Consider the following 12,271-nt stretch of genomic DNA (forward strand, 5'->3'; position numbering starts at 1 on the left):
GACTCAATGCCATCATCATGGAACGCAGAGCAAACAGAGCTGTCTTATTGACTTGAGATTTAGACATTAGGCATTTTCATGAACAGATTCATGCATAGCAAAACATAAATGCCGGTAAAGTGCATTAAACGTGTGCACGATCTCTCTCTTTCGATCGCTTTAAAGTCGGGATCAAAGATCGGCTGCCTCTCTCGCGCGTCCTATCATCTGTTAGGAGGTCAGGTTAAAGGTGAGAGGTCACAAATGGCTGCTTGTATCCTCTCATCAGGAGCGATGTGGTCACGGCCTCTATCGCAGCCATAAAAGCTGCGACACTGCTGACCAGGGCAGCCAATATCCAATATTCTATCACTGACCTGTCCCTGTTTCCTTTTTGTCACTGGGAGATGTCCCTCAGATCAGGGTCACTGCTTTTTTAATTCAACTAGAGGAGCCATTTCTTCCCCATAATGACACCATTAGTCTTGCTATCACCTTTGTCCACGTCCCCCAAAATGCCAATGGTCTCTACGCTTTTCATCGAGCCTAATTTAGACGCAGAGCTTATCCCGGCCACAGATTCAGATCCAATCTTTATTACTTCAGGATAATCTTTTACTTTCTAGAGTCTGGCATCAAAATCTTTAAGGCTTTAAAGGCATAAAGGAAATTTTATGTCACCGCTTTTCTGGTTCTCCAGAGCACGACTCTATTTACAGCCCTGCTTCCTGTGGTGTTTATTTGAAATCCAGCTCGCACAGTCTGGATCAGTTTAGAATATCCACACAGCCACAGGCTAACACTCATGGTTAATGTCCTTCAACTACAGTCAATGCTTCAGCTAGAAGGCCCCAAGGCTACTCTGACATGCTTCCTCCAAAGCAGTCCTCAGCCACAAAACCCTCTCCCAGAAACGCTGTTTCCACTCCCTCGCCCAGACTCGTATTCCCTCTGTGCCCTCTTGTATTTGGAATGTATTGTAAACACGGTCAATGCCAATATGGTCCTGCAGGACAAAAAGCAGTTATGAACTGAGGTTAAGTGTAAGGTTGTTTTGTATATGACGTGCACTTGGGCACAGAGTGATGGTGCACAGGCGTTTCAGAAGAACGGTACTCTTGACTGCCATGTGATTAGTTTTGATGGGCTTGTGCTTAAAAATTGCACAGGTGAGAAAATCTCGACGCACCCACAGATATGTGTGGATGTGTATTAGAAATTCTCGTAAACTGATCTTTCCTTCCTCCTCGCAGCGCTGATATTCACGTCCCTGCGGGCTCTCTAAGGGTTACTGAAAAGCTAGTCTCTGTGTAAACACACGATTTCCTCTATCAGCTCCAGAGATGATGACAGCCGAGTTTAGGCTTATACGCAAGTTTTTCACTTCATAGCTGTTCTGTGTCTCTGTGAAACGATTAAATGGAAATGATAAAAATTAGTGGTTTTGATTACTTTGGAATAAAAGTGTCTCCAAGTCTGAATAAATTGTGGATCACAGTTATTCTCACAGTAGTAACTGTTAAACATTTGTCAACTGATGGCAAGTTTTAATGTTGGTTAACAAAAATATTAAGAATGCAAAGAAAAAAAGAAGTCCAAGCTTTGAATAATGATTTTTGTAAGAGTAGTTTGGTGGTTTAGGTCTCCAACCTGAGAATTTTTTTGTGCATTTTTCTCCAGCTCCCCTGAGAGGAAGAAGGGGGGGGAAACGCTGTGAGCTTCAGACAGCCCCCCGTGACCTTGTTGCTTTATTATTCTTTTGACGGTTGCGTTGAAGGTGTTGAAATGTGGAACAGAACATGAGAGACGATGACCGGCCGAGTTTCCCTTCTCTCGTTGTCCCTTCGAAGTTGAGGATATAAGGCGCACACGGCTGCGGTTGGATTGTTTAGACTGACACCTCGAACCATAACGCTAGTCAAAGAGAGGAAGAAATGTGTGTATTTACTTGTGATAAATGCACTCTCAACACGGCTCTTTCACTGCTGCGCAATGGTGGGCTCGCATATTATGCAGCCGGCGCTAATCCAAGCAATTCTTAATCCTTTTTGGATCATGTTTTATGTGATATTAGGGGCCTGTAAAGAAGTAGCTAAGTCAGAGGGATTAAAAGCTTTACATGGAGCTACTGTTTTTGTTCAAACTAAATTCACTTTGACCCAGACTAAGAAAAACTCACTTATCTTGTAAACGTATCATTTTTGCCTCTTGCTGCTGCTAATGTATAGCAACAGAGTTCTGTACTATTGTAAAAAGTTGCATCAGTAACATGTTGGTGTTTGTGTTGCAGGAATGGCAGAACTCCATCCAGAAGAATGCCGGCTTAGCCTTTATCGAGCTGGTAAACGAAGGCAGGTAGGTAACTCCGACCTGCCTCTCTTCTTGCAGCAGCACTAAATTATCTCTCCAACCTCCATTCATCAGCCACTTTCCAATTTCACCTTCCTCGGATCGCATCGTACCCCTCCTCCACTCGGGCACCCGAGATCCTCAAGGCCCGTGCAATATGGTGGCTGTTCAAGACAACAATCAATGGTTGAAAAGCGCAGAGGGACTTAGGGGAGTGAGGATGGAGGACCGCTGCGTTCAAGGCTCCATTCAATACCTGCTTATCCCAGTGGGACTTGGGGAGAGAAAGAGGGTTTAGGTAGAAGGTGATAGGAGCTCTGAGTGCTGGTTCCTCTGCAACACTTGGGAAATCGCTCTTAATTTGCCACTCGGGCCTTTCTGCCTGAGCCTTTATCTGTCGGCTACCATCTCTGTTTTTCAATTATTCCCACATATGAAGCTTCATTTTGCTAATAAGAGGTCACCCTTCTTACTCTGGCTCCTTTGTAGTATTCACACTCAGTTTCAGGTTGGTAGAGCAACACTTTCTATTATTGATCCTCAGCTTTTAGAATTGGCAGAGGGTAATCCCAAGTAACACAAATGAGATAGCAATGTTATCATTTGACGTGTTTGTCTAAGAAAGTGTTAGAAAATTACTTTCCAGACTTTGCTGTTATGATACATGTAATATATAATATAATTTTTCAATCAATCTTTATTTATTACAGACTCATAGGAGGATAAACAAATAAGAAATACACTCAAATCGCAGTCAACCCAAAAAGTACTTCAGCTATTAACAACTTTGGCGTTTGTGACATATAATAATTTTAAGCTTAATATACTTGATATTCTTAATACGTTATCTATGTATCCATCCATCCAAGTTTTAAGTATGTGACACTTTTCTTTGGGAAAATAGATTCAGAAGTGGAAAACCATCCTACGTTGTGAGTATGCTGTACTTTTCAGGGATCGGGCTATATTATGATGTGGATTAATCTTTCCTTTTAACATCCTAATTTTTTTGCATAATTAATTAATATTCATTATGTCAATGTACATGATGGATTTTCTATTATTCAGCTGTCAATTACTTACAGTGTAGTTTGTATCTCCTTTCATGTAAAACACCCAGAAGTTGGACATGGTTAATATATAATACAGCTCACACCCTGAAAAGTGCAGTTACTATATGAGATGGAGATGTATATTGTTTGGTTTTCACTACTTACAACAGTTAATGTAAGTAAATGTATCTTTTTTCTGTAAAAACCTGACTTGTTAGCCCCTAATTCTAGTTGCCTATAAGATTTACACCATTTTCTGTCAGTAAAGAAAATAATTTGGTGCAGCTCTGCTGGATTTTCTGGTATGCAGGTATGACCAGTCCATCCAAACTGCTTTTTTCCCGAATTTTCTTTCCAACAAGATTTTTAAAAGTTCTTCTAAAGTGGCACGTGCTTAATATGATTGAATTTTACAACCCTATTTTAACAGGATTTGACCACATGTGCAATCATTAACTTGGTGCGGTATAAAGAAGGGCCAGTGGTTAGGTTATTGATAGTGGGGCCGGAATAAGGACTCGGAGGTTGCAGAGGCCCCAGTGCCTCTGCTCCCCTGCTGCACTGTGCTGAAACTGGAGGCTTAGGTTACAGCCATCCCGCTGCCAGTCCCAGCCTGCCCCCACCTCTCCTCTCTGTCCACCGGTCTGTTATTGTTCCACTTTGCACAGTCCTGACCTGTGGGGCTGCGGAGAGGTTTCTGTGACCCGCGCACACACATAACATGCATGTTTCATCAACACTGATAAGAAGAAGGAGGTAGACTACATATGTAGCAACACAAGCAGAGATCCTCCCTCTTGTCAGATGCATATCATTAACAGATCAATTAACACCTGCACCCCAGGTAGAAGACAAATGTGCTTTGGGTTGGTTTTCAAATTAGATTTTCTGCTTATTTCGCACGGTTCCTTTTCAATATTTCATGGATATTACATGGCGGGTTTATCTGTAGGTTTAAACAAGCTTTAAATACAGTGATGCTCTCGATTTTGTGAAATTTCGAAGCGTCTGAGGCTAAATGACTTATAAGCTGTTATGTTAATGAAGGAATAAATCTTACACAGTATTGCAGTGTACTGATGGCCACTCTCCCATCTGCCCTCAGGCTTCTGAGTCACACCATGAAGGACCACCTGGTTCGTGTGGCTAACGAAGCTGAATTCATCCTCAGCCGACAGAGGGCCGAAGACATTCATAAACATGCAGAATTTGAGGTAAGATGCTGCGCAGTTTAGGCAAACACACAAGCATGAACACAAAATGCCCATTGAAAATATTTTTATTACGGAAGAAAAAAAGTATAAAAAAAAATACGAAAATGTATATAAACTGTGATTTTCACCAGCCTGGCGCAGGAAGTTTTCATAGACACTAAAATCGTTTGCCACAATTTATCTTAAAGATGCAAGGACAGCTTTTTCAGTGAATTGGAATCAAAAATATATCATTAATTATATTTTAATAAGGATGAAGGATGTTTGCAAAATCAGTCTGGCTTTCCCCCTGTGTGACCCATGGCAACTTTATCCATTTCAGCAGCTTTGACTGCTTTGATAAGAATTCTTGACTTGTTATTGGTATGCTCTGACTGTGTATATGTTGAATAAAAACAAACAAGCGGTAAAAGTGGTGGGAAAGGTGCTGATCCAGTGGCTACTTTAAACCATAAAGTTGTAGAATCTGTCACAGTAAATCTAGAAGACAAATGTTTACTTTTCAAACATAACCCTGGCTAATTGGGAACATAGAGACACATACAGATGTAGTTTCAGGCGCGTGTTAACTGCTTTGCACATACAGTTTGGCTAGCCCCAGCTTAGTGTTAATTTATCCCTGTACATCTCAGTGTAACGGTGGACTTGCCTCTGTGTCTTAACTTCTCCTATTCCTCCTTCTAGCTCTCAGGACAAACGTTGCCATTCACATGTAGCCGCCGGGCCAACTCTGTCCTGACCCGTAGGCACCTCTCGCTGCCCCTTCGCGAGTCCAACTCCACTTCACTCCCCCGACTCTTCTTTCTAGATCTCACCAAAATCATTTCCTGTCCTGCTGAGATCCTGTCCATTATACTCCCACTGGGGGTGTATTTTGCCAATGACAGGAATATGGCATCCTCCCCTCTCTTCCATCCCTCCCACCATCATTTCTCAGGAACCTGCCAGCACTAAAAGCTGCAGACAGACCTGAGAGGTGCTGGCCTGAAGGGCTCACTGTGTGTAAGCCTTGGCCCCCACTTGGCAGTAAAATGTGATGCTTTCTTTTTTCTTTTTTTTTTAAGGTTCAAGGAAGGGTCTTTCTTACATTTGGGTAAAGTAGAATCCCTTAAGACTGCAGAAAGTCAATCACAGGGGCGGAGGCACAGCACGTGCACTTGAGCATTTATACAGTGAAGAGAGCAAAACATGGCAATCACAGGCTAGACTGCTTTCCTGTGTGATTGTCATGTTATTCGGCTGAACCCGTACTGCTCATACAGTGCCAAGTGTCAGTCATTTGCACAGTATTGTTTGACATGATTTGACCTTATCATCATCAGCACTGACTCTTAGAGTATGATTAAGTTCTGCAAGGGTAATACCGGCAGTTTTTGTTTTTATTCCAGTCTATGCAGGTTTGGGCATTTGGCAAGTAAAAGCATCTTACAGTAGGTTGCTAGACTGGCCGATCGACAGACCAGGCAGTCAGTTTGCACACGATGGCCCCAAATGATCCTGCGCTGCCTCAGCCTTCTGCTGTGGCCGTGGGCCACGTACTCTTATTGTAACCATGTCCTATCCCTTCTACATTTCTCCAGCATACAGGTCCTGATTGCTAGCCTGGCATGTTGAGCAAAGAACAGACTAGCTGTCCTCGGGTCTGCAAATCTAATATCTTTCTTTTTTTTTTTTTTTTCTTTTTTTTTTTTGCTGTGTTTTCTTGTTATTTTCTCTTTCTGTATTTCTACATCTCTTCCAGCTGAGGCTTCTGGGCTTTGGAAACCTTTAAAATGTGTACTGAAATAGGGAGTATTGCAAGAATAAACAGTTGAACTGAGTTCAAGCCTTAATAAATATAAAGTCATTTGTGTAGTTACCTACACAAACTAAATAGTCTATGATGGATTTTATGACAGAGTTTATCAAGACGCTTCTGTGAGGGGTAGCTACGTGTATGGAGACTGAATTCTTTCTGCATTTTAGGGCATTGTGGGTTTGTCAGCATTCACTTTCATAGATTTTGTTTCCATATTACGTGCAACAAAGAAAACGTAGGTCCCTCTGCAAAGCTAGCTGTGTTTTGGGGTTGTCATTTGTAACTTTACCTTCCCTTGCAACCTCCCAGCTGTCCTTAATCAGATACCCAGCAAAGCTTGTCCCAAACTATGCTTCACAATTGAATTCCCCACTTAAATGCAGTTGCTCCACGGTGACCTCTGAGAAGAAGCGAACCCTGATAAGTCTTGCTCTGATATTGCTGTATTGATTTTTGCCTCTATACAAGCTCTACTTGAGCCTGCTGGAGCCAATGGTTTCATTTTGCACTGCCACAATAAAAATAACAGGCCAATGAAAGGCCCTCCACCCCCACCCTTTTGGGGGGGGGGGTTGTGAAATAATTTTCAGTTATGTCCCAGATTTTTAAAGGGTTGTTTCTCTGCATTGTGTTGCGGTGACACTTCAGATTGGTTATTGTTTTGTGAGGAAATAAACCTCCAAATGGGCCCCCACAGCGCGTCATTTGAGGTATCAAAATAAGGTTTTCTGAAGGGGGAAAAAAAAGAGAGCAATTCCCTCCCCATCCTCTGCTACATCTGAGAAATTCTGTTTTAAACAGCAGCAGCAAATCTCAACCAAGGCACCAGCAATGAGATTAATTCGATCCATAAAAACACAAATTTATGTTTACTCCTTGTCAGATTGCATATCGTTGAGAAGGCAGTGATAGAGGAGCGTTTTGATTTAGATACCCGTTTGCCTCAGAGACGTAACATATGCTTTTTCTCTCTCACTGTCCCTCTCTTTCTTTCTCACTCACACTCTCTCTGGCTCTCTGTGGGACAGAATTTAGTTATCTTTGGCCCTGAGAGTAAGTTATTACAGCGGGCTTAGGGTGAAACAGAGATGAAGATAACTAGGGGGGAAATCCAATTACCTTTTAGGGTTCTCTATCTAATAGGATCCTTAATGTGAAGGAGATCTGCAGATCGGATGCTGCCGCCCAGCACAGCAAATGATAGACTCCGATATCTTCCACGGGAGCTGGGAGGAGAGGAAGCCCGAGAGATGGAAAGAAGGAGAGCGAGAAATCGAACTCCCTCTTTTTATGGGGCTGTTCATTAGGGATGAAATGTGGTGGGCTCAGGGGCAGAAGGGCAGATAAGAAGGCTCAGATAGGGAAGAGTGAGCAACACCCAAGTCATTTCTATTCTTACTCTTCCTTCTTGCTTCTTGCCTTTTCCCCACATATAGCCTCTTGATTCATCCTCTGCTGCTCTCTGGAGTAATTGATTTTACTGTTTGAGAGATCCAGTGAAAGCCAGACGATAGCGCCTAATTAGTGCTTGGTGTCACTGTCTTCCCTCTGCTGAGCTTGTAAAACGATCTGGCCCTTCTCTCCATGTTAATGACATTAACATTGAACTGATGCTCATTATGTTCTGTTATCATAAACCTGTAGTCTGTGGATGAGCGTTTACCACAAACTGTCAGACTGTGCTGAGCATCTCAGAGAAACTCTGGCTAAGGATGCATTTTACAGATAACATCTGTTAAAATAGTCTGAATCACCGAGGTTAATTTTTTTAATGTAGTATACACCGATCAGGCATAACATTAATATAACTAACATGTGAAGTAAATGACACTGGTTATCTGGTGGGTAAGATATATATTAGGAAGCAAGTGAACATTTGTCTTCAGTGCTGATATGTTAAAAACAGGCAATATGCACAAAATTGTGGGTTTGACCATCACAAGGGTCGAACTGTGATAGCTAAAACTCCAGCTCTTGTCGGGTGTTCCCAGTCTGCACCAGTCATTATCTGTCAAAAGTGGTCCAAGGAAGAAATGGTGAGGAACCACTGACAGGGTCATGGGCAGCCAAGGCTGATTGATCCATGTGGGGAGCGAAGGATGCCTGTGTGGTTTGATCCAGCATACGAGCTACTGTGTCTCAAATTGAAGAGGAAGTTGATGCTGGTTCTGACAGACAGATGTCAGAAATCACAGTGCATCAGGTTCTTGTTTATGGGGCTGCATAGCAGGAGACCAGTCAGTGCTCGTGCTGACCCCTGTCCAACACAGAAAGCCCCACATTGGGAACGTTAGCATCAGAACTAGACCACATAGCAATGGAAGAATGTGACTTGGTCTGATGAATTATGTTTTCTTTTACACTCCAGTGATTTAATATCTGTGACCGGAATAATATTTTACAGTGAAATGATATCTCTGCTTTCTCTAAATTTTATTGACTGCCAATATAATTTTCTTGCAAGGCTATTGCAATGCTTTAGCAGAAGTCTTTCTCCCACTCTATAGTGCATGAGAATTATAACTTCTTTATTTAGAGACAACCTTGTTGAGGGAGTCATGTCAGCATGGCTGGTTTTCTCCATCAATGGAGAATAAACTTGACCCTGACTTTCCAACCAAGCACCTGCAAAGTTTCAAGACTGTATCTTAAACGATGTCTCTTGACGTTAGCTGTCAACAGATTTACTGTTCAGACAATCTTAGCTGTCATAACTGGTGATTTTGTGTCATTCTTTACTTTTAATTTGAGGTTACTTGATGAACTAATGAACAAACTTGTCTGCAATACCTGTCTGGTGCTAGTTATCTGAAAAGATAGAAGAAATAAATCAAGCCAAACCTAGATTATTACTACCTCTGCTGAGGTGGTTATATTTTTGGTAGTTTTCGCATGTGAGACATTCTGTCTGTAAACAGAAAGGTTTTGAATGAATTCTGATAAAAACTTTGTAGAGATGTAGACTGGAGTCAGCGGACTTAACAATCCATTAAAATTTGGCTCACGTTCACCAAGGTCTGTAATGTTCATTTAATAATTCTTTGGTTGAAAATGGACAAAAAAGCCTTAAAATGTAGAAACTATTATTCTTACTATAGTGGTGTTTATTGCCAACTTATAGAAAGTAACACATAAAGATATAAAGTATGTCATATTTGACCTTTGACCTCCCTTTCAAGGCCAATAGATTGATCTGAATGTCTAAGAGATAATAATGAGCTATATATAATGTGAGGTTATATATAACAGGTTATATATTAATTAAATGGCATAACAATTTGAATACATGTGCCATCTTCATGAATAAGTATGTATTTTGTTTGAGAAGCAAAACCAACCTGTGATCAAAAACTTTCCCCCCTTGATATTTTTCATTACTCATTTAAAATAATTTTACTAAATAATTACTTATGTTCCGTTTCCACATGAATAAAAAGTAATAAATATACACACAATTATGTCAAGTCTATTAAAATGGGCTTCAACAGGAGAAATAACAAAAGCCACTTTGCTCTAGTTTTTACTGAAATGCAAATTTCTAGAAGTAAATTTAAGAAGTACAAACAAAACAAAATGAGCAAAATACTTTACTGTTTTCTTATGAGTGATACAAGTAATGCCCGGCGAGAGTGAGTGCTAATGCAGTTTCCTTATTTTTCTATTTCTCATATACCTAATAAATCGTCACTGTGGGGAGTGGGGGATACTCCACCACACACGCAGGGGAAAAAGTCAGAAACCGTAACTCCCAAAGGCTGTTTTCACCACCACATTCGCAGCACTCAAACTGATAGCTGCCACCAACTGTAGCCTGCTGTCATGTAGTTGTCGCTGCTGTAATGTAGTATGTCAGCAGGGCTGGTTTACCGAGCGTCTCATTACAGGCAAATCTGTTATAAAGAGAATGAGGGGGGGGACCCAATAAAACAAAACAAGTGTCTTTGTGCGATAGTATCGCACCACCATGAGAACAGGGGCACATTTTTAAAAAGAAAAGTGAGAAACTGCACCTAGTTCTCCAGCCTGGACAGCAGGCTCCTAACATATAATCACGTTATTGTCAAAACACGCAACACCTTGACAAACTTTAGTGTTTCTTCTGGTCCTATACATACATACACACACACACACACACACACACACACACACACACACACACACACACACACACACACTGTTTCACTTAAGACGCCAAGAAATGGAAAAGGAGAAGTGGGTTACAGAGAGGAGAACAGTAATCTCAGTCCTGCTGTCTTGTCAACATAATGAAGTCCCCAGGTACCTCCTCCGCAGCTCCCATCATTATTACTGACCACCTCACCCCGAAATATGACTTTACTCCACATTTTCCTTTGTTTCACTCCGACACCATCCCTTTAGTCACTGGAGGAATGTTCTCCTGATATTTATATATATATTTTTGTTCCTATTAATGGCTGAAGGTGAGCTTGTAATGCTGGATAAAAGCACATCGCTGTCACTGCTGTATGCTTTTTAGATGTTTTTATTCACAATGAGTCTGTTTGCTGCTTTAATTCTTTTTTATTTTTATTTTTATTTTTATTTATGTTTTTTTGGTGGAGATTTGCTTTTACATGCAGCTTGAGCACCGTGCCACTAAAACCTTGCCTTCCTGACTTCTGGGCAACAGCAAATTCAGGAGAGGTGCAACCAAATTTTTCATCCGGTTGCGTCCTGCCTTCATTTGACTATTTTTCATCTCCAGATGACATTTTAACACGAATGATTTTTCACGTGGCACGACCTTGAAGCTGTGCCGGAGTTATCGCGCAAGGAGATGGCAGCCGTGCAGACTGATGTGGCAAAAGGAGGGCGAGGTTTTTGCAGAGACAAGTGGTTTCTGGGTAAGAAAAGATGAAGAGGCTGCCAGCCAAGCATGGTGACCAGTCCATTAAAGATCAGTGTGAGGGGAGGAGCCGGGGGAGGAGAAAGGAGGAAAGAGATACTTTGATAAGTGTTGTGCCTGCGTTAACCTTGATGGTGGCTATAGCAGTGGGCTGATGCCAGTAGCAGGGATCTGTTTCGACTGGATTAGATTATTTTTTTTTCTCTCCCTCTGGCGCTCCAAGAGAAGAAGCAAAAAAATCAATACTTGGGAGCACAGCATGACAGGAGCATCATTTCAGAATTGAAGTGGCTGTCAGGCATTGTCATTTGGTGACTTTTGTTCGCCATTGTACTTTTAAGCCCTCATTTTTCTCCCCCTCCTCGTCCTTTCACTCGTTTCTTCCCCTGCCTATTGTCTGAATTCCCCTGGTGACATTTTATGTTGCAATTTGAAAACTCGAGGGCAAGAGATCAAGTGCAAGAGAATCTCTCTGCAACCAATTGGTGGTGGTGGTGGACCGATTCGCCATCTACTTTTGTTTAGCAACCGCCCCCCTCCCTCCCTCCCTCCTTTCTCATTTCATCCCCTTGTCTCACTAGACCTCCATTGTGTTCCAGGAGGAATTTATTTGTAGTATATTTGCATTCTCTGATGCCAGACAAGGACAAGCCTGATGTCTCGCCTTCCTCTGGACAGTTTCTCTGCCCGTTCGTAAATGAAACCCTCTGGGAGTGCTTGTCGACGGATGTGAGAAATTGGAGAATCTCGTAGAGCAATAGGCCCAGCCTTGGCGCACTTGTATCCCTGACGTGCCACCAATGTCAAGAGATTGCAAATCAAGCGCTTTAATAATATCTCTGCTGGTTTTGTTCCTTCCTCCTGTTCTCCGTCAGAACCTCGAGACCCTGGCTTTGTCAGACGGCGTGTTGAAGGCTCGCCGTGGCACGGCAACACCACTAGACCTTTCTCTGTCACTCTAATTGATAAACATAGGGCTGATATCTTGTAATGAGCCTCCATTCTCCGGCCT

At 42.0% G+C, this 12,271-nt stretch overlaps 1 protein-coding gene across 8 annotated transcripts in view; it reads left to right on the top strand.

Moving 5' to 3' along the window:
• lrba (LPS-responsive vesicle trafficking, beach and anchor containing) overlaps nt 1-12,271 on the top strand; it is a 176,200-nt gene that overhangs the window by 72,723 nt on the left and 91,206 nt on the right. For all 8 annotated transcript variants that reach the window (XM_086295381.1, XM_086295382.1, XM_086295384.1 and 5 more), the window contains exons 34-35: nt 2,270-2,334; nt 4,486-4,594. In XM_086295381.1, the coding sequence (XP_086151507.1) occupies nt 2,270-2,334; nt 4,486-4,594 (174 nt within the window). The remainder of the gene's footprint in view (nt 1-2,269; nt 2,335-4,485; nt 4,595-12,271) is intronic.

Source organism: Aulonocara sp. 'chitande type north' Nkhata Bay, linkage group LG6, assembly GCF_057382095.1.
Source record: "Aulonocara sp. 'chitande type north' Nkhata Bay isolate Kocher_YH1m ecotype deep benthic linkage group LG6, A_spYH_male_GT1.1, whole genome shotgun sequence".
Classification (NCBI taxonomy): Eukaryota; Metazoa; Chordata; class Actinopteri; order Cichliformes; family Cichlidae; genus Aulonocara; species Aulonocara sp. 'chitande type north' Nkhata Bay.